Raw genomic sequence first — 22319 nt, forward strand, 5'->3', positions numbered from 1 at the left:
TTTTGTTGTTATAGTAGGTAGTTTATACGATAGACAGTGTTGTAGACTACGCTATGCTTAGAACTATAATATATATTAATTCGACTATTCAGTCTGGTTATTTTACAACGGGTTCATTATTTATTTATTTTATTATCAGTTCATGTTGCCTTTTAGCAACAGCTGTGGGGTTACCACCACCGAACATTAGTAATTAACAATCCTTAAGCAGCGTCGCTCGCTAATACAAATGCTGCGTAACTTGTATGGATCTGACAGAGGTTTGACAGGCGATCTAAGCTGCTTATGGATTGTTATACATATATATGTAATACTATTAAGTATTGTTAATTGATAATTTTACGGTACGGTACGGTAGCTGATCGGAAGCAGTCTCTGCCCCCGTATTATGTAACTCCGAGTGGGGTTGGTTGGTATAAAATGGCCGTCAACTTAGAGCATTATTAATTAATAACTTTTTACTGACTTATCTGATTACACAAACGTTTATGTTGAATGTAAGGATATATTGTTAGGCTTCTTGCATATTTCTTTCACTAAGATTGTTGGTGTTTTCGGTTAATAAGTCTCTAAGTTGATACCAATTATCACCGGTTGCTAACTCTCAAAAAGTTACAAAATACGGGGGCTGGACGGAACATGCGACACTCAGCCCCCGTCATGCTCACTAATTACACTCAATGTCGCTTGTAGACAGATAGATAGATGTGTTGGTTGGTTATGAAGATCCATTAGTTTATGGTTAGGATAACTTTAAGAACTGCCAACAGCTCTACCTTACGAAAATCGAAGTTTCGGAGCGATGCTGAGCTAACCACGACTCTATCTCGTTGTAATAAGCGTATCCATTGTATAAGAGCTCTTATCATCAAGCTAGAGTAGGGGGTTACTCTCTTAAACGACGAAGAACGAGAAGTGGCATGCAATCGGCAAAGTTAATAACTTTAGCGTCCGTAGCGCGTTTGAAGCGTCCGTAGTCGAGCGGGCCTCAGTGATCGTAACTGATCGCTGAGGTTAAGCAACAACTGACACGGTCAGCCATTGGATGGGTGACCAATTTCAAGTGGTGCTTTTCTGGACGCTTCCGTGCTTCGGACGGCACGTTAAGCCGTGGGTCCCGGTTGCTGCTTCGGCAGCAGTCGTTAAGCCTAGTCAGAGGCCTTCGGGCGGCTTGAAAACATCTGACAGTCGGGTTGCCCACTTACCCGACAACTCTCTCAGCACAAGCTTGCTTGTGTTGGGGTCCACCAACCCGCACTTGACCAGCGTGGTGGACTAGGCCTAAACCCTTCCTTCATTGGAAGGAGACCCGTGCCCCAGCAGTGGGGACGTAATGGGTCGTGATGATGATGAATAACTTTAGCACTAACCACGACTCTATCTCGTTGTATTAAGCGTGCCAATTGCGTGACAGTTCTAGTTCGTTCGTCGATTTAGAGAGTGACCCCCCTGAGCTAAGAAAGACTCTATTTTAGTACTTATAGGTACTTAGGCCAGTTTAGAATGTCGTTCAGTGGAAATGGGTCCACCTGAATAAGACGGGTGTTGTGTGTTTGACGTGTTTAGAGTATCTGTGGCACTTACAGCTTAGTAAGTACGAGGGTAAGGTTAGCTTATGGCCTCTAATTATTATAGGTATCCATTAAACGTGTTCATTGTAATGAGCTCTCGTTGTGAAGCTAGAGAAGCCCCGTAGTTCACATAACACGGATGCGGCGCAGGTGTACACGCAATACGCGATAAGCAATTGATTAAACCGAGAGGTTTATTCTCATTGTTGTCGTCCCATTCAGCTACTACAGGGATGGAGTCAGGTGGTATTTAATACTTTATTGCACAAATATAAGAGGCAGGTAGTCATTCTAAATTCAAAATAGTTTACTCTCATAAAATTTAAAAATAACAGGGGCATTTGCACTAGACGGCAGCCGTTGTTATTTCATGTGCAAACACGATAATTGTCCTGAATCAATAAATAGTAAGTAATTCAATTTATTTACAGTTAGAGAAAGTAAGTATAAAATATAAAAAATTCTAATACAAAAGCCTAACCTAATGAAACAATCAAATTATTATAAATCTTCTCCCCTGTCGGAAAAAACCCTTTTCTTTGTAAATATTTATACACCAATAGGGCTGAATTTGATGGATCTAAACTATTTAAATACCTTTTAATATACCCAACTTCTGGAACAAATAAATGATTTTACATTACTTTACATTTACAAAGTACTGAATTAAAAACCAAATCCGTTGATTATCTAACAGCCCCGAGTCCGGCCCCGCGCCCGCGCAACCGCACACAATCAGAAAACCACAATAAAACCATTCAAGTGTATCCATATAAAACCTGCGGTGCCTCTCTCAGAGACAAGTGCTTCTGTTCCTCCAGGCTTCAATCCGCATCAGAACAGCCCCAGGACTAGTGATGCAGGTCAAAGTGCTCGTTTTGTTGGTGGTGGTGGCGGCCCTGCTCGGGGACCAAGTGGTCACTGCTGGTGAGTAGAATTGTAGAATAGAATAGGTAATGTGCATTCTTGCGAGTTATCGCCAACCAGAATATCGCCACACTGAAAGAGAAAGCAGAAGTAGAAATGGCAAAAGAAACCTAGTCCCTGTGATAGTAAGATAATCATCATCATTTTATTCGGACGGGGAGTACGAGTCTACTCTATCTATCTATCTACTTTAGAATAATACAGAGCGATTTTATTCATAACTAACTTTCAACGTCATATAGCAATAATAGAGGGTTTCAATATTAATTAAAGCCAATAAGAAAGCCAATTTCAGCATATCCCGAACACGAATGGCCTACAGAAAAACAACTTGGGGGTCTCAACCTAAAATGTATCCCCGGACGAACTCGACTGAAGATCGCAGCAAACACAGTACTTCCTCCAGCAGTCCCCATGGAGGAGTCCGGGCTATCCGACGACGAACCTGACCACGACTACAGACGAAGGCACACCTTGGCCAATACGAAGGAACAAGCGTGCCAGGTGTGCGTGTGCTCCGTGGAGGGGAAGGACGAGCATTGCCAGAGCCGACCAGCTCACAACGTGAACGAGTGCATCAGGATGACGTATCTGGCACAGAAGTATAAGAGCGGGCTCTTGCCGTTTGAGCTCGGCCGCAACATCCACCAGGCCATCAGGAGAGGTTGGTGGAGACGGGCGGCGTCGGTGCAGAGTCTGGTGGAAAATTGTTTGATGTTCAAGAGATTAGGATTTTGTGAGTTAGGCGCGAATGATTTTACTGAATTTTAGGGTGTACGTTTCTGCGAAGCGTCATGTGCGCACGGTGACGCTGCGGGCGATCCTGACTCCGCATAGCATAACTAGGACTCTTGTGTCCTAGAAGGCGTCTATGAATTATTAGACAGAGGTACAATGTAGTTGTGGTATATGCTGCTCGCAGTCTATGTGCTATCTGATCTTCTATTTTAAGCGTGGGAAATATTTATTTCTAGCTTCAACATGACAGAGCACCGCCTCTTGCCACCAATCTTTGATGTCGACTTTAAAATACTCTGCCTCGTTTTTGGATGCCAACCTTGCGATCAAGGAACATAAGTACTTCTATAACGATAAGCTTCAGATCTACTTTATGTGTTTGTGTAAACAATATTTGATGAAGATGGTACTTGCAGGAGGCGATGCGCTGTGCTGCGGGCACCCGGACGGCCACCGCCGGAGCCTCCACCGCCGGGTCCACGACCGCATCAAGCTGCTGAGGAGGAAGGTGGCGCGCGAGAACCTCCTCGACGACACCCACAACCGCGACTACCAGGACTTCATCGTCAACAATGACTAGCGGATGATCTGGTCGCCAGGATGACTACACTGAGTGTTGTGTGAATGATTATTTAAATTATGGGTTATGAATTGATGTTAGAACTGATAGACGATCCTATAAAAGTTTACTTACATGAAAAGAAAAAGTGAATTGAGTGTGTTATGTGTTTACAACGTTTTGTGTGACATAATTTATTGTTCATTTTATACTTTTATATTTAGTCACGGAGTTACAATACATTAAATTGCAATTTAAATGTTATTTTATTGTGTCTTATGAGTCTTGCACCCCTTTCACTCTTTTCTTTATACTAACTTAAAATTGATGAAACGCACCATCATCGGCACCTCTGCACCGCACAATATTTTCAGCACATTTTCTAAAACGCACAAACAGTTTTCCACCAACCTGCACCGGCGTTTACCACAACTTAGTTATAAAGCTCATAATTACGTCACGTAAATCACGTCATATAGGCATATTCAAAATAAACATGTTTCACAACGTAATAAACAGCTAACCTGAAATAGCTTTAACTAAATTTTTTAACAAGATTAGCCACAAGCTTAGAAAAACATTTATAAGTAATGGTTAGTTATAAAAAAGTAACTTATTATAATGATAAGTCAGATTAGTAGAATAGAATGGATTCAATGGATAGAATATGTTAAGTATATTATACACTCACGGGCAATGAAAAAGTTCCATTCAGAAAATCACCAAATTACTTCTAAACGGAAAAAAATAACTTAATGACGCCTTCTGAAATATTTAAGTACATTTAGCGGTGCATCAGAATACTACCAACTAAAAACATATAAATTTTGTTTCAATATTCTATAAAATGTGTTAAAAAACTGGGTTCATAAATGGTGTCTGTATTTTATAAGTGGAACTGTTTCTTTGCACGTGAGTGTATATGTATATTTATTTTTAATACTAAAGTGTTTTGCTATTTTTAGTTGATAGCTCTTTAGATCGTTGGCGTCAGTGCATCCCGCTCGACGAGGAGTACACCGACTGCAACGATGGTGAGCTTATGTTTTATGTTATTTTTATTACTTAATTCCTATTGAAATAAATAGTTGAAAACAAAAGGTTTGTCTTGTTCTCCATTTAAAAAATAATTACTCACCTCCTCAAAAATGTGTATTATCTTCATATTTCCATAACATGCTTCTTCATTTTATTCCTTATTTATAAGTTCCGTAATAAATGAACCATGACATCATCCAGATAACTCGTGCTCCGGCTGCCTCTTCTGCGAGTGCGACTTCGACGGCAACTGGGCCTGCCGGACCATCCACGACTGCAGCGAGAGCAGCCGCCTCGGAGACCAAACCCTGGACCATGCTCTCAGAGAACTACACAACTGTAAGTTCTCCATTCATGTTAATTCATAATTAATTCATAATGTGTTTATTCATAAAGGAAGCTTATTACTAATTACATTGTGCCTCTGTGCCTGAACTAGGCCAAAGACCTGTATTTCAGGCATCAGTGCTCTTTTGTCAGAGAGTTCATTTAAGGAAAGCTATACATTGCAGAAGTATGACGTTTTAAATCATTATTATGTAAGTAATTATAGTTAGAGTTTCAGTATATTCTGCATGAGGTACCAGGTACCACCAATTGTAAGCATAGTTATAATTTGCCATTACAAGACAACATTAAAATGAACTTAATCGCTAAAGCTTTAAGTACACAAGTAAGGACACAAGCAAGATTGGAGTTAAATTATCTGTTTCAGTAATCATGAAGCAGGAGAAATCTGAAAATAAGGCGCGCAAACCTCGCCGGGGACCAAGTTTTACTCATGACAATAAGGATGGAGTCTTGGGTAAATCGACAAAATTATCAAACTTCCATTACATGCTTTCTGGGTCGGAAATATTCTACCTTTAATATAGGTCAGGCAGAGGTTTATTAAAGGTAGAATATTTCTTTTAGTTCGCTGCCGTCGCCCGGGATGGTTCCGAGGGGGCTGGCAGCTTTCTGGGGTGCATTAATTTATCACAACAATTACTTTTTCAGGTTACCTGATCACTATTTCTTAGCACAAACAACACACTGAAGCCCTACGCATTGTATAATTTCTTCGTTTGTTTCATTTTGTAATCAATAAACTTAATTTAATTTGGATTTAACTATTAGGATTTTTATTTAATATAATTTTTAATTAATGTTGTAAAAGTTAACCCCTAAGTACTATCTACACCACAGCCGAGGGTTCGTAACGTAAGTAAGAACCTACCTCGAGTTATCCAGGCGGGCATAACGAAGTAGGTGCAAATAGACGAATCCGACAAAATCTTCCCGATCGCACAATTCCTGTTCCTCAAAATATGTAATAATTTGCACAATTTTAATGTATATCAGCAAGTAGCGGTATTTTATGACAATAATCACATATAAGTAGGTATAGGTATTTATTCCGAATTATATTATTAAAAAATTACAGATGAATTAGAAATGAATCCGATCGCGAAAACATAATGTAACCTACCCGCATCTTAAAATAAATATACCTATACTTAGATTGAATCGAACAACACCGACATATTAGCAATCCACTTTTTAAGCAGCATCGCTTATCTGTCAAACGTCCATCAGATCCATAATATGAGATTTGCTCCTTGAAATTGACGATTGCTAATGTTCTATGGAATGAAAGTGTGACTATATAGACATGTAAGTGTTAAAAAACAACAAACGTTAAGGTGGGTCTACGCTAGAAGAAGCGAGCTCGAGCGGAGCCATTCAGGTTTCATCGTTCACGGTGTCAAATGTGGACGAACAACGAACCTACAACGATCACTGTCCTCGAATGCACTGCGAGCGCAAAGCAAAACAATTTGTGTTCGTCAAAAAACCGACAACAGGCGGAAACGTTCGCAGCGCGCTCGTTCGAGGCTTGTCGGTCTTTCCACACTATACGAATTGTGTTCGGCTCGTGCTCCGCTCGTGCTCGGTTCGTCTAGCGTAGACCCACCTTTAACTATCTGAAATAAATATTTATTGACGTATCCATTCAACCAGAGAAGAATTCAGCAATGCGATCTCGAAGAACGGAGAATATGCCCTTCTTTTTCTGTGCGTGTTTCTGGGGCCTCCGCTGCAGCCTCGCTCTGTTCACGATGGTGACTCGCGTGTGGTTCCTCCACCACGGGAACTGGGTCTGCTCCTCCCGCACCCACCACGGTAGTTGCGTCACCATCACTGGTACTGGAACTTAATACATAGAATACCGTTTCAATATCATTTTTATAAGGAGCAGCCACTGATACAATGTAAAAATTATTGATAGATTTAGTTCGTTTATTTCCTATATCATCGTCATCATCGCCCATCGGCGTTGTTGAGGTATGCGCTAATCAACACAATTTGCAATTAATTTAAGAAGATTATAAAATTGATAAAGTAAATAGGTAGGTACTCACCTTCTCGTTTAGACCTTCCTTTTATGAGAGAATTTTTCGTATTCTTTTTCAAACCATTGTGGTGAAACCTCCTTCGTAAGTATTTTGGTAGAATATTTTGAAGTTTGAATTTAACCTTTTCGGGCGGCCCATGTGGCGATCTTTTATTCCGGGGTTGTGCGTTGTTTTCCCAGTCACTTATATCCTTTTGTATTGTCATCAACTTAGCTTTATGTATTTCTTCCGTCTGCCTTGGAATCTTTTTTTTGGGCATGAATTTCATAATCAATTTCTTCAAGCGTTTCATAAAAAATAATTTTCTTCTCTTCTTCCCTTGTGGTTTAGTTGTTGTTGATAAAGAATCATCGCTAAACATACTTGAACTTGTCGAAGATGCGATTAGTTTTTCATTATTAAAATAATCATGTATCGATCCTATTTTAGATTCAATCGTTTGACTTATTTCATTCACAGTAGTTTCTATTTCATCTAGATCTAGTGGGATCATTCTGTGAGATTGGAAGAAATTTATTTGATAAAGTAATTGAGTAAGTTCATTAACCATAAAAGTCACAGCCAGATGTTTAAGTTTGAGATCATGCAGAGAGTCGCTCACATGGGTGTTTCTTGGCCTTTCTTCAATTTTTTTCCATTCATATTGAGCTTTCTTTAGCTTACTGATAAGCTGTGTTTTTTCAGCTAATTTAATGTCATTTGAATTAATCGAGTCAGTCAAAGATAAAATTAGTCTCTTTAATATCGTTTTAGCATTCTTGGATAGTGGTGCTAAGATATTCGAAGTATGTTTATTTTTGTCCATAATTTCAAAAACGTTCAAAAACCCACTTTCTATGTAAGAAGCCACACCTTTTACTTCATCTCTTTCATTTTTCAAGTTATTTGATGAATTAAATACATCACGTATTTCGGTTTTATCTTTACTATCTTTAAGTTCTTGAATGTATAGCTTGATAGCATTTGACAATGTTTTGAAATTATTTGGTATAATAACTTTTTGTTCTTTCGATAACCTTTGAATGGCTGAAATTTCCAGAACCATTTTCAAAACATCATTATTTAGTGTATCCATATATTTATTTAGTTCACTTTGTTCTCTGGATGATTCTGGTGAAATTTCTAGTTTGTCTACAAACCCATGGTTTCTGGATAATTCTGGTAAAATCTCTAGTTTGTACATTTCAAAATGTGTTTTGTTTTCTTTCAGGTCGTCTGCTATATTAGAAGAAAAGTTTAAATTCTTGTTAGATTTTATATTTTTTATTAGATGTTTTCTAATGTTGAGTAGTTCAGCTAGTTCATTTTGTTTCTCTATTATTATATCAGCTAACGGTGAAAGAACATTCTCATTCATGTCTTTTTGTGTTTTTGAAATATTTTGAACATCATCGTCTGTCTTATGTTTTAACAAATTTGAACTATTATTGCTGTCTAGAACCTTCAAAGTAGAATTCTGTTTTTTTAGATTATCGGCCGCTGTTAAGTTAGAATTAACTGTTACATTGGTATTTGAAGTAGTTTCATTAACATCGTTAACTATATCTCTTTTCAAAATACGAGTTGAACGGTCAGAAGAAATGTCATTATCCAATAAATCTGAAATTAGAAAACTTTCAATAAACATGTATACGAACAGGGCAACTATAGGTTTAAAACAAGTCTTCAAGTTGATAGAGCAATAAAATAAATCGTATGAACCAACCGTAATTTACATTTCCTGACGAAAAGAAATAATCAGGTGCTTTCTTTAACATTGGCATATTTTTATAAAAGTTTTCATATGTGACTGTGGTGATTTCTTCAAAAGCTTCGCCCAAGCCTTCCATCTCACTCAGGAGCTTTGTGAAATCTGAACTATCGTGGTCCTTATTCGTCATGTTGTACCCAGTATTGTTCATGGAGAAGTTACTCAATAACTCATTGAATGAAAAGTTCTCCAATCCGAGATCGTCGTTTAGTTTCTCAGTTGCAAAGAGTTTGAAACCAATCGTTTTTTTGTTTTGCATATCTGAAAATAAGAATTTCAACATACATCATTGCAGAATTAAATTCAAAATACCTTCTTATTTTTATTGGCTTTTCTATATAATCGTATTGCAATATAAACTGCTATAACCAGATACCTTCGAAGATCGTCCTGATGATATTCCGTATCTCCTCCCGGTCAGGAGTCACGCTGATGCTGGCCATGCTGCGCGGCCGCACGCTCTGCATCCAGCGAGCCAACGTGTTGAACAGCGTCGTTGGTTCATCCTTCAACCCTGTTAAATTGATGTTTTCTTTCATGTAGCTCAAGAAAATATGCATCCCTAGCGGTGGTACCTCAGTCGGGTAAGCGCCCGCTTCTCACGCCAGAGATGCGGGTTCGAATCCCGGCGCTGACATGTACCAATGAGTTCTTTTAACTTAAGTACAATGTATAATGTATACCATCGCTCTTACGGTGAAGGAAAACATCGTGAGGAAACCTGCATATCTAGATCTAGCAAATCTAGATATGTGAACCCACCAACTCGCAGTGGACCAGCGTGGTGGGAAAATGGTCCAAGCTTAGGAAGGCAGTTTAGACCTTGGGGACAATTATGCACAACGGTTCCATTCGAGAGAGCCAGGTGCAGGTACTTACACCCCCACAGAGAATAGAATAGAATAGAATAGAGAATGCATCCCTTGGTTCGTATTCGTATGTGTTAGACTTGCAATTTATTAAAAGCAGCATAGGATTTAAAAAGTTTACGCATTCTATAAAGCATGACTGTGCCCAGAGATAATTTAATCTCAACGTTTGGCCACTAACTGCAGTCTGATCGACGTTATTTTTGATGCACCGCATCTCACCTGTTACATTAGAAGCCGTTGAGTTTCCTTCATCATCAAGAGGGCTGGTGGATGGGCGCACAGTGCTGAGGGAGTGCAGTCTGACCTCGTCCATCCAGGCGCCGAGGCCGGTCAGGCGCGCGAGGTCGCGGAAGGAACGCTTTACGCGGTCCTGGTGAGTTCCTGGTGGTTTGTAGTGTAACTTATTAGGCTTAACTGCAAATTAATTCGGTTATGGTTGTTCATGTATTAAGCTGGTAAAATTACCTACCTATAATCAGCAAGCAGGTGCTTATAAATCATAATCTTCTATTACTTATTATTGGTGTTAACTATTTTTTCTATTAAGAATCATTACAATCTTCGAGCTCTCCGCGATAACTGGCTAGTCCTTTCACCATCGCCTCGTTAACAAACTATTTTTCACCATTTCACTTCATCACATCATTGCCACGCAATAAATCGTCGTCGCGACTATATGAAGCAGGATGTCCCACAATACTGACCATCAGCAGGTCTACCAGCCAGAAGCTTCATGGCTCGCTGCAGCAGCCGGCGATCTACATCCCGGCGGGGCGCGCCCGGCTCGCAGCCCTGCCTCGGGGCGCAGCGCCAGCGTCCGCCGCCGTCGCAGCTGCAGAACTGGCAGCCAGAGCAGATGGACTCTTTGGAGGAATGTGTGAGGAGTTAGGGCGGGGTGTAATAGTGAATGGATTTCTTTGGGAAGATAAGACTGCTTGGCTATTGGCTTGAGTTGAAAATTCTTATGTTGATAGAAGATATACTTTTAGAAAAGTATTTTAGACTCTTTACCTTTATCGCAGTTCGTATACTGGGACACATACGGTATACATTCCGTGAAACTCGTGTCTTCGGCCGCTGAAAACAATTAACCACATTCAGAATCAATTTCATCATTTCTACCCTGTTCCTACCTCATCCAAATTCGTATACTTAGGTACTTAATTTTTAAAGCTGATCACAGTTTTCTCTACTCTTACAATTTAAAATTGCATCACCTGTCTTCAAAACATTATAAAGAGCTGTATCCACTTCAGCCTTCAGCACCGGGTCGGCAGCCGTCTCCTGCTCCTGCTCCTCAGCCAGGACGCTGGTGGTGAGCTGGTAGTATTCACACCAGGAGGCTGCGACCCCCACGCAGTCATCGGAGCCGTAGCACACATGGCAGCTGCCTTGGCTGCTTGAGGAAGGGCTCAGTAATAGACTGGGTGTCTGTTGTGTTGTGAACCGGAATTCTGATTTGCGTTGGCCTGGGTAGACATAAAAATAACATTGAATTTAGTTTCGTAACGGGTAGGTACAGGTACCTAAGTATTTTATACTTTTGGAGGTCAACTTTATAAGTTTGTACGTTGTACCTACAAAAGTGTAAAGGAACTTCCCCTTCAGGAATTTCAGACATGAGCAGAAGCATAATGGACCTACCTTTGTACTGTAAACTGTGAAACTTACCATAAACCTCATGTACAACGGAAACGAAATTAACTAAACACATAAACCGAGCTACAAATAGCATGATTGCGCACTGCGAGTGCCTCGACGAAAAGTTTGGCTTTTCCTAGCGTTTCAGTTTCAACAACTGCAATGCTTTGTAAATATTTTGGAAAACACCGCACGTTTCTCGAAGTACCTACCTAAGTACCTATTCTACTTCTATTTGTGCCTACCTAGGTACAATGTAATGTGTTATGTAAATGTATGTAGCTAGAAGCCGTAGCAATCTTCTTCGGCATCTGTCCACTGTTGCATGTAGGGTTCTCCCAAGGAGCACCACAACACCTTGCCTTGGGAGCTACGGTCTTCCTCGTAGGCTGCAAACACATAGAAGGATATGTAGGTACCTGAATTAAGGTTGTAAGTACAGCTCAATAAAATCATCACCTTGCTCTCTTGGTATTACAGTACCTAATACCATAACATTCTGTTTTGTAATCGCACTTGTTTACAAACTCCCACAAGTTGGACGATGCAGACTATATAGGTACATATACTTAGTGGGTACATGGTAGGTAAGTACCTACATAGGTACTTACTGTAAATTATTTGATGGCCACCAGTATGTTGTCTAAAACTCAACAGTACTCAACTTAGGTCTAACACCTACCTACATAAGGAACATAAAGAAACAAGACTCTTTACAAAAAACATTTATATTTTTATTACAACTAGACTGTCTCCTCAGGCGACACTTCATCGTTATTTAAAAGCTAATCTTTGGTTATTACCGTAACTGCAATATTTTGTACAGCAAAAGAACAAGCAACGACATCTATTGATGTTATTTTGAACCAACTTACTAACTTCATAGTTAGCTACAACTTAGGTAGGTATTTAACTTAAATTAACAACTAAAGGTGCTTGTTCACTGGTCGTCGGACGGCTGCTTGACCCAGAACCCCCAGGGCGCGTACCCGTCGTGCTTGGTGGGGCCGCGGTACACCTTGATCTGGACACGAGACACGTCATCTGTAGGGGGGAAAGAGAAACATTTCAATTATTACTTGTCTCATCATCACGACTCACGATGGCCCATGAAATTTGAAATCGGTGGACCAGTCTAAACGTCGTCCTCCATTCTGGGCGGCTACCCTATTTATGCTGTCTGATGTAAAATAATTATGGTACCTACTAACTTCTTATAAACAGAAATACCGCGGCCGCTACACGGGTTCGTTATCGTTGTCGATGAACTCGATTTATACGCGTTCCACGAATCACAGCTCCGTATTTATGGCGATGTAGTGAAGTTTATCTATATCGACATTAGAGATGCCACGAATATTCGGCCACTATTCGGTATTCGGCCTATTCGGCCAGTTTTTTCAGTATTCGGTATTCGGCCGAATACCGAATACTTAAAAAAGTAGCAAATATCCTATAAAAGGGAACAAAAAAAGCAATTTAATAGAAACATTTTATTATAAAACAATCATTAATTGCGAAAACAAGAATAAAACATTAACATTTTTAATATTTAAAATTCATTAAAGGCAAATTGTGGCCAATAAAGAAATTGTTTTCGGCATTTATTCGTCAGAGATGAAATCGCTTTTCTTAATAAAATATACAATATCTGCTTCTGAATATTTTTAATATATGAGGTACTTTTTACCAAAATATAGAAGGTTTGGCTACTGTTTCTAGTTGATTGACCGCCTTGTACGGATCTACCGTACGATTAAGACGAGGACTCTTTAAATAAAACTACAACTCATTTGAATTATACTATATACCCGCCGAATATTCGGCGGCCGAATATTCGGTATTCGGCAGAGGGCGCCGGCCGAATATTCGGTATTCGGCCAAATCACTATTCGTGGCATCTCTAATCGATATCTCAGTAGTTTACCATTCTTATCGGAGGCATGGCTGGAGTCGTCCTCTCCCTCGAACTCCTGCGGGCGCGCCGTCGCCAGCGCCAGCGCTGTGAGCAGCACCACTACTGTGAAGATACACTTCTGGAAATAAGGTGAGGTAAGATGATTTTAGGTTTCGCCTATGGCTGGTTAAAACAGTGCTATAGGTATAGGATGGCGAAAAATAATGAAGGATTTAGTACTAGGAGTATTAGCCATGTTTTAAATAGCTGTTTAGAGGCAGAAATAGATATTTATATTAGAAACTACACAGAACACACAAATGCCAGTTTTATGGGTAGATACAACAAACCTCTTTTATAGATACAATTAAAATAATTAATAATATTATACCTACCTGATCATAAATCCAATATTTTTAATGGGATATTAAAACAAATTGTTTCTTACAACTATGGATATTTATTACAATTCTTAAAACTAATTACAGAATAATCAATTATCTTAGACATCATCAAATAATGTAATTACAAAGGTATAAAGTATTCACTGCACTTTCTTAGCCTCAGAGACCCTGTCCGACTCATTTCCACTGTCAGTAGACACTGTGGGACCCGGGCTGGACTTGTCGTCATCATCTTCATCGTCATCACTGAGTGACGATGAACAATCCGACAGGTCTGCATCAATCCACAGCTTAGACTTCTTCTTTCCTTTCTTCACATCTTCCGCCTTCCTCTTGGTGCCGGCATTGCAGCCGCTGCCCCCGGCCGCGCTCCAGCCCGCATCCACCGCAGCACTCACCCGCTCCGGCAGCTCACTGCGCTCCTTCTCGTACGTCGGATCATTTATATTAACCTCTATCTTGGGCTCAGCAATGAGCCTTTCAAATCTCTTCTGTTTGCGTTCAACGGCCTCCCGCTCCCGGTCTGCCTGGCCGTCCAGCCACTTCCTGAGGCGTTTCTCCTCATTGATGTCCCGCAGGCGGCGGCCGGAGAGGTCCCGGCACGCCTCGCGGTTGGTGGTCTTCTCGATCTGCGCCCCAATGGCTCGCAGCATCGACCCGAACCCGCCCTTGCCTCCCACGAGCCTGCAGCACACACGGACCACATCCTCACAGCTAGTGAGGTTCAAGTCGTTGGGAGACGGCTTCCCGTTGATCGTCACAAACAGATCTTCAGTAGGTACACCATACTGTTGTGAAATGTGTGCTTTCAATGACGACACAGTTTCGAAGTGGCCATTGTTGGAAAGCTGATGGTGTTCGAAGTAAACTTGAGGAGGCATCTTGCTGTCGTACTATTAGCGATGTATTAATGAATTTAAACTTAAATTACAGAATTCTCACAATTGCACGTAAATAAATAAACGCACGCAAAAACAACAATTTGCTTTGGAAATTTGACATTGACACTTGACAGAAAACATAGACAAAGACAAGAGATAAGTGGCATAGAACGTAACGTATCCCACGAGTACAGTGTACAGTACAGTGCAAGTAACATAAGTTTAGTACAATAAGTACTCCGTTCACTCCTACGTAGTTTATACCTTATACCCCATTTATACTAAATAAAATTAATGTAGATATGTAAGTACTCACATGTTTATCCATTATAATAACGATAGTATTTTAAAAAAATATTGATTTTACTAATTTTAAAGCTAGACTTATTTTTACCAATCTCGAACGAAAACTAAGTGAATTTCATTGGATCGAGATGTTTTAAATGTCTACAATAGATAGTTGTTTTGTAGCAGTTATGCATCATTGATCTTTAATTTCACACTCCGAACACCTTAAAAATGAAAGTGAAAGTTATTTGAGTACTTTTTCTTTTTTAAAGTTACCGTAACAAGTAGCTGAGTCACTGATAACTGCACCGACGATCTCGTGTTTGCTGCGTGCAGGTATTAATTGTTTTAATATACTTAACTATAGGCAGATCTTTATGTACCTAGGGTAAATCGTGGTATAACTGGCATGTGTCAGTAACTGGCACTTTGACTATAAAACTAAATATATTAAGCTTTTGGATATAGTAAGACAATCTTTGATGTGTTTACAGCAATCTCCAATTATTCATTGATATTATAGTTTAATTTTACGGCGCTAGGTGGGTATTTTCCGGCGCTGGAAATTATCTCAGTCAAAGCGGCGAAGATCGCCAAAAAAATGCACGTGCGTTAAGTTTTTGTTAAGGAGACACCAAAATTTGTATGGCCTGTTTTCGCGAAAATAAATAAGTTTTTGATAGTGTGACAATAACAAGGAGGTAGGGGAAGGTCTAAACAATATCATAATAGCCCGATTCACTGTGATTTTAGTTGCTATTGAGTTATATTTGAGGGTGCTAGTTACTGAAATGTAATTTATATCTTCTCTTAGTAACTGGCACCCCCCTGCCAGTTACTAATATTTTGGGTTTTATGATTTTAAGCTATTTTATACCTTCTATCGACAGAAAATACGATTTAAAGTGCACTGTAAAAACCCCCAGTGTCTAGGCAGCTTTGTTTCAATAACTGGCACGGGGCTGCCAGTTACTAATCTGCATACATTTTTTTTACGCACCAGTAACTGGCACTTACTGGTGCGGTAAACATTTCTTTCATGTTTCTTTTCAGAAAAATGACTAAAATCAAGGCAATCTACAGTAGTCTGTAATTGTCCACTGCTGGACCTCTCACCAGCAGTGACACTGCACTCTGTTCTCGACCTTCCTCATCCAGCCACTACCGGTCAGCTTTATAAGGTCGTTGGTCCAGCTGGCCCGAAGGTATCCGCCGCTACCCTTGCCTGTTCGTGGTCTCCACTCTAGAGCGCGATTGCCCCACTGGTCATCGGTTCTTCGGCAGCTATGGCCGGCCTAATGCCACTTGAGCATACAGAATTTAAGAGCTATATCGGTTACTCAAGTTCTCTTACGGATTACCTTATTTCTGATATGGTCCTTCAAAGAACCAAGAAACTTTCCAATGCCCGCTGATCGATTTTGAATCGGTGGACCAGTCCAACCGTCACTGTCCACGTCTATGATCCATACGTCATTCACCAGTAAGACGCATTGACTGAAGACCTTTGCCTTCAGGCATTTTTATGTGAAAATTTGTCAAATCTTCCCCTATGTAGTCCAATCCAGTAATATTTTGTTTTATGCACCTTATAGCTTCGTTTTCGAAGTTCCTTCTGCCTAGTCGAATAGACTGTCCAAGGTAGACATAATATACTGTTGGTGCATTGAGGCCGCTATGCATGTTATAAAGAGGGAATTCCAGAACTGCCCAGGTCTAAATGGAATCAAAGGCTTTCTTATAGTCCTTGAAGAACTTGATAGAAACACGGTTCGTGATGACCTTATAAAACAGCTTGAAAACATGACTTATAAAACAAAATTGGTTAAAGAGCTTCTGAAGCTGTTCGAGGATAGTAATAGCTTTCAGAAGAGCTGTACAAATTCTGTCTTTACCCAGAGCATGTGAAGCTGAAAGCCGTAGAAACCTTAAATTTCCGCATGAAATTTCAGCTTAGAGGCAACTATACTACCGTCAGCAGTCTTCAACTTAGCCAGGTCACTTCTCCCAAGCTGCTGAATGAATACATCAAGGTCCATAAGCATTTGCTTTCTCCATTTCCGTTTCCAAATCCAAGGGTTTCTCGATTTGTTGCATTCATATGGACCCACGATTTGTCGCATACTTGTACTGTCATTTTGCCGTAGAAGTCGACCATTACAACGGTGATTTTGAGTCTTACCGGTACAGAACCTAGACAGGTAATTGTACATTACCTAATATCAAATATATTATTGATTTTAGAGTACTTATTGACCTAATTGCATGATTTTTTAAAAGGTGCCAGTTACTGAAACATCATGTGACAGTTACTAATTTTTACTGCCAGTTACTAAGTTTTTTGGGGGTAGTGGATATAAACTTCATTAAAATCGAATATTAATCATATATCTTTACCATTTATGCCTATAATTGTTCGTCATCTTATTGCTAGTAATTCAAGCCTACCAATGCTTAAATCAGGCCAATACTTTATTTTTAATATATTATTTTGGGTTGCAATTCGCTTAAACTGCCAGTTACTAGTACTTTTACCCTACTTGTTATCAAGTCCGCCTCCTGTTAGAAATAATAGGAGCAAGTATTGAATTTGGAAAAACCATAACACTGGAATATTGTTAGTTATGCATACATAAATATGCTCACGACTGTTATCCCCAAAAGGGTAGTCAGAGACTTTTCGTCGTACATTTATACTCACGCCATTTTTGAATGAGTACAATCCACTTACAAGTAAGTTTATTTATTTATATTTATACCGTTATCACTTGTTGTCATTACATCACTACTAACCCAAACATTGACAGATGGCGCTTTTTACTACGTTGACCGACGCCATTATACTATCTGTCAAATATTTCAAATTGAAGAAGTCGCTCGATTGTTCAACAGAAAATTGGAGGCAATCTATTGTAACTGCTTTAATTTTATCGACCTTAGTATGGCTCAAAACATCAATCCTCATTATTCTTCGTCCTCTAATCCCGAGAAACAGAACGAGGGCACGATTAAACTGAAAGACAATCACGCTGTAAGCAAAAGGTAAGTTTACCACGATCGCTTTTTAGAAATTCGTTATTCACATTGAAAGGAGCGTGTTCACGAGATTCCTTTTCATTTGCAGACTGCAGAAAGAGTTGATGGAGCTGATGAGATGCGCTGACAAGGGCATTTCGGCATTTCCAGAGAGTGAAAACCTATTTAAGTGGATAGGCACCATTAACGGCCCGCTGGAGACAGTTTACGCGGGACACAAGTACAAACTGTCCCTGGAGTTCCCCAACTCGTATCCCTACGCTCCTCCCGTTGTGAAGTTTGTGACTCCGTGCTTTCACCCCAATGTGGACACCTGTGGTTTGATATGTTTGGACATTTTAAAAGACAAGTGGACAGCTTTGTATGATGTCCGCACAGTCCTACTCTCCATCCAGAGCTTGCTAGCTGAGCCCAACACGCAGAGTCCGCTGAACCAGCAGGCTTCGTACCTGTGGCCCAACCAGCCCGCCTACAAGAAGTACCTAGATGAATTTTACAATAAACACAAAGACTCATAGTCGGGTCGGTAGTAATGTTTGGTTGTTTGTGTCAATATGATTCTCTGATTGTGTTGTATTTTGTGTTTGTGTCGAGTTTGTGCTGATATTTTGTGTCTGCGCTGTGAAGTTGGGATTTTGGCAAGCTAATCTTTCACTCTGGTTATAGGATATTTGTTTTCATTATTCTTTGTCTTTAATTTATAATTTTTCAATTAAGATAATGATTATATTGTAATAAATAACTATTCCGCCTGAATTATGTTTTCTGTTTCTATAAATTATTTTTTAGGTTTTTGGCTTGTCAATGTTCACTTCATTGGTTTGTGAAATTGGTATGAAAGATTATGTATAAATAAATAAAAGATCACTGACAAATATAATTCTTTAGTGCAATTCAAATGTATTGTTTTATTCTAATCTCACTGTAATACTACCATTTGTTCTGACAGAGGGACAAAACAGTTCAATAGCTAAAACATTCTATAATGTTTCTATGAATAAGGGGGTAAATAACTATAAATAAGTATGAGTAGGGTAGATTGTAAAAATATAATCTATAAACTTATTCCTTTTTGACAGTCATGGCTACAGCCGATTAGGGCGCCTTCAAATTAGTCGCTAAGTGTCGCGCGACTACAGCGCTGCTGCAGCGCTGCAGCCGCGCTGCTGTCTAAATTCCATATAAATTATTAACGCGCGACTGCAGCGCTGCTGCGGCGCTGCAGTCGCGCATCTTTTAAATTACAAAATTTATATGGATTTTGACAGCAGCGCGACTGCAGCGCTGCAGTCGCGCGACACTTAGCGACTAATTTGAAGGCGCCCTTACACATAATGAGTGAATAGATCAAACCTAGGGTGACAAGTAGCTTATAGTGGCTGGGTGAGGAAGGATAGTGTTGTATCACTACTTGGGTTGGGAGAGCCTCTGACCAGCCGTGGCTGATGAGTCTGATGACAATGAAATGAAATACTTTAGCTCACTTAAATGCATTTTTAATTTCTTAATTGGTTTTTTCCCCTGGCAACCCTACGAACCGGGTGTCAAAAAAACAGCTGATTTAATTTATTTTAATATTACTAAATTTAATGTCTAATTACGTATAAAACTAGTGTTAACTTAAAGAATATAGTGTTATACAGCTGTGCAAATGAAGACAAGCCTTCAAACCCTGAAATAAAACACTTACGGGACTCGGATATTTGAAGCAGCGGCACCTGTCAAAGTTCGAATTTGCCAACGGATATCTATCAGGGGAGTATTGTTAAAATTACATATTTTTACCAGTATTACTCATTTAAAATCATAAACACTACATTATTTAATCATTATTCATTAGTTTGCTGCATACGTGAAATGTTTTTCACACTTCCTTAACCCACTTTTAGACTTTGTCATTTTCAAACTTTGTTGTTTTCATTTCTAATTTTCAAACTTTCTATTAGCTTTTGTATCCCTTATTCCCTATTCTTACTATACATATCATAGTCTCCACCTACTTAATTGCTATTAGTACTTCATTGAATAATGATCAAGTGATTGTTTTTTGGCTTAAAGTTTACATAATTCTAAGTCAATAATACCACTGAGTACCTATTCATTTAAGTAACATATTATGCATATTACTCCCTCCCCACCTATAGTTTGTGTTCATGACTACATTGTTTATGATAACTAACAAATAAGTTACCTTTTGATCATTTTTAGTCTAGTAAAAATTTTTTACATAGACTTACAATATATTACTTAATAATTATTATAACCTATTGGTATCTGGTTTGATCAAGTTATACCTAAAGAGGGTTATTTTGTGTTTTGGATAATCATCTTCTCGGTTCTACCTATCAAGATACTAACGGGTAACCCCGGTTGGTTTTCAGAGATGTCGAGGATGATGACCCGGAAGGTGCAGAGCCGTGACATGGAGATCCAGCTGAGGACAGCTTTGGAGGATCTCAAGGCATCTCGTGACCTCTCAAGCCAACTGATGGCAGAGCGGGAGGACAACGAAAAGGAATTTGATTCCCTTTTGAAAAAGAACACCGACCTAAAGAATGTCATCGCTGAAATGGACATCCAATACCAAGACTTACAAGGCAAATGTGATGAGCTGGAGATTGTACTGAGATCAAACACAGAGTGTCAGGATTTATATGAAGCTGCGTTGACAAAGATCTGCAGCCTGGAGCATCAACTGGCTGAAGCACACACAGAAATCCAGCAAATAAATGAAGCACATGCAAGCGAAGAAACAAATAAGACAATGGCACTGTACGATGAATTAGTCACCCTACATCACACCCCTATGCCAACAATAGACCTCACCACTCCAAGCAAATCAATCAATATCAAAGGTGCAAACAGGCTTAAAAAATATATTAAAATAAATAAATATATTAGGAAGTCTGAGCGAGCATTGAAAAAGCATAAGACGTACCTTCCATTGAAAAAGGATAGAGTGAGACTACAACTACTGGTAAATAAATATGAAGAAGAGATGTCGGACTACAACCAGAAACTCGCAGACAACAACCAAGAGTGTGAGTTCAACATTGCCATGCTACAGTCTAGGCTGGCCACATTGAAGTCTGCCCTAGACCAGAGAACTGTGGAGTATGAAAACCAGCTGCTGGTGCTGAGAAGTGTGGGCTTAGTTCGGGTTGAGATGCTGCCGGAGAAGTCTTCACCTGCTGAAGCCTCCACCGCATCTCCGGAGGCCACCACCACCACCTCGGAGGCCACAAATAGCATCCCGTTGGCCACCACTGAACTCACCACTGGTCTCCCGGGGGCCACCACCAGACTCCTGGCGGCCACCACCAGCATCCCGTTGGCCACCACTGGACTCACCACTGGTCTCTCGGGGACCACCACCGGACTCTCGGGGACCACCACCATTCTCCCGAGGGCCACCACCAGACTCCTGGCGGCCACCACCAGCCTCCCGACGGCCGCGCCATCCTCAGAGGTCATCCAGAGCGGATCGGCGGCAGCAGATGTTTTTCAGGCCTCCACTAAGAAATTACATAGGAAACCCACCTATGCTCAGGCAGCTAGTAGAATAGTAGGTAATAAGCAGTTACCTAAGATGTCACCCACTTCCTTGACAAGGCTTACTACAAGTAGTAGCAATTCAAGCGAGGATTACAGCACAATTGTATATTCCGATAGGCTTGGCAAGGATTTCGGGCACATGTTGGGTAATCATGTAAATGGAAAAGTTGTTAATTATTGTTACCCAGAACTTACATTCGGACAAATAGTTGAATTGATTTCAGAGAGGTCACACACTGACAAAACAACTATATTTATTATGGTGGGAAATAGTTTAGGGGTGTCAAAGTCTGACATACATAGAAGTTTTGCTATATTAGAAGGCCTTCCTACAAAACATGTATTTGTTTGTGCATTTCCTTACTCATGCACACTGCCTGACAAATGCAATTATATGACATGTAGCCTAAATAAAACAATGTACAATGCATGTTGTAAATCTGATTGTATCAATTTCTTTGATACTAATTTGTACGTAGATAATTTTAAGTTGACTTGGGACAGTTTATTTTTGCCCTCAAATCAGAAACGACGTCTAGCTACAGAAGTAGCTCATCTTATTAACTCAGTTATAAGCATTATAACGAAGAAAACTTGTGTCCCTATTGACATCGTCAGTAGTAATACTGATAATAGTAATAGTACAGTAGATTTAAATTAGATTCTCAGACAACGGGAGAGCATCATAGCGTTGATATAAAGATTGATTCAGTTCACTGCTCTCTCGGCTCAAAACTATTAAAGGACAAGACATTTAAGAATG

The 22319-nt window shown here is 39.8% G+C and overlaps 3 protein-coding genes and 1 long non-coding RNA gene across 4 annotated transcripts; 2 read left to right on the forward strand and 2 right to left on the reverse strand.

Moving 5' to 3' along the window:
- The first annotated feature begins 4681 nt into the window (after positions 1-4681).
- LOC105382416 lies at positions 4682-5945 on the forward strand. Its single transcript, XR_007267477.1, has 4 exons — positions 4682-4829; positions 5035-5172; positions 5549-5638; positions 5833-5945. It is a non-coding gene; the product is annotated as an uncharacterized LOC105382416 (long non-coding RNA).
- Positions 5946-6005: 60 nt separating this feature from the next.
- LOC105382434 lies at positions 6006-11487 on the reverse strand. The gene is made up of 9 exons (XM_048628052.1): positions 11436-11487; positions 11072-11323; positions 10866-10922; positions 10559-10717; positions 10074-10268; positions 9359-9496; positions 9067-9243; positions 7239-8876; positions 6006-7029 (listed from the first exon to the last, which is right to left on the reverse strand). The coding sequence occupies exons 1-9, from the start codon at positions 11485-11487 to the stop codon at positions 6830-6832; spliced, it is 2868 nt and encodes a 955-aa protein (XP_048484009.1). The 3' UTR covers positions 6006-6829.
- Positions 11488-13832: 2345 nt separating this feature from the next.
- On the reverse strand, positions 13833-14813 carry LOC105382452 (replication stress response regulator SDE2). The gene has a single exon (XM_011552339.3). It carries the CDS (start codon positions 14675-14677, stop codon positions 13937-13939), a length of 741 nt encoding a protein of 246 aa, XP_011550641.3. The 5' UTR covers positions 14678-14813; the 3' UTR covers positions 13833-13936.
- A 2986-nt stretch (positions 14814-17799) lies between these two features.
- On the forward strand, positions 17800-18900 carry LOC105382461 (ubiquitin-conjugating enzyme E2 C). Its single transcript, XM_011552352.3, has 2 exons — positions 17800-18007; positions 18090-18900. Exons 1-2 carry the CDS (start codon positions 17907-17909, stop codon positions 18517-18519), a joined length of 531 nt encoding a protein of 176 aa, XP_011550654.1. The 5' UTR covers positions 17800-17906; the 3' UTR covers positions 18520-18900.
- The last annotated feature ends 3419 nt before the right edge of the window (positions 18901-22319 follow it).

This window comes from Plutella xylostella, chromosome 20 (assembly GCF_932276165.1).
Source record: "Plutella xylostella chromosome 20, ilPluXylo3.1, whole genome shotgun sequence".
In the NCBI taxonomy this organism is placed as follows: domain Eukaryota; kingdom Metazoa; phylum Arthropoda; class Insecta; order Lepidoptera; family Plutellidae; genus Plutella; species Plutella xylostella.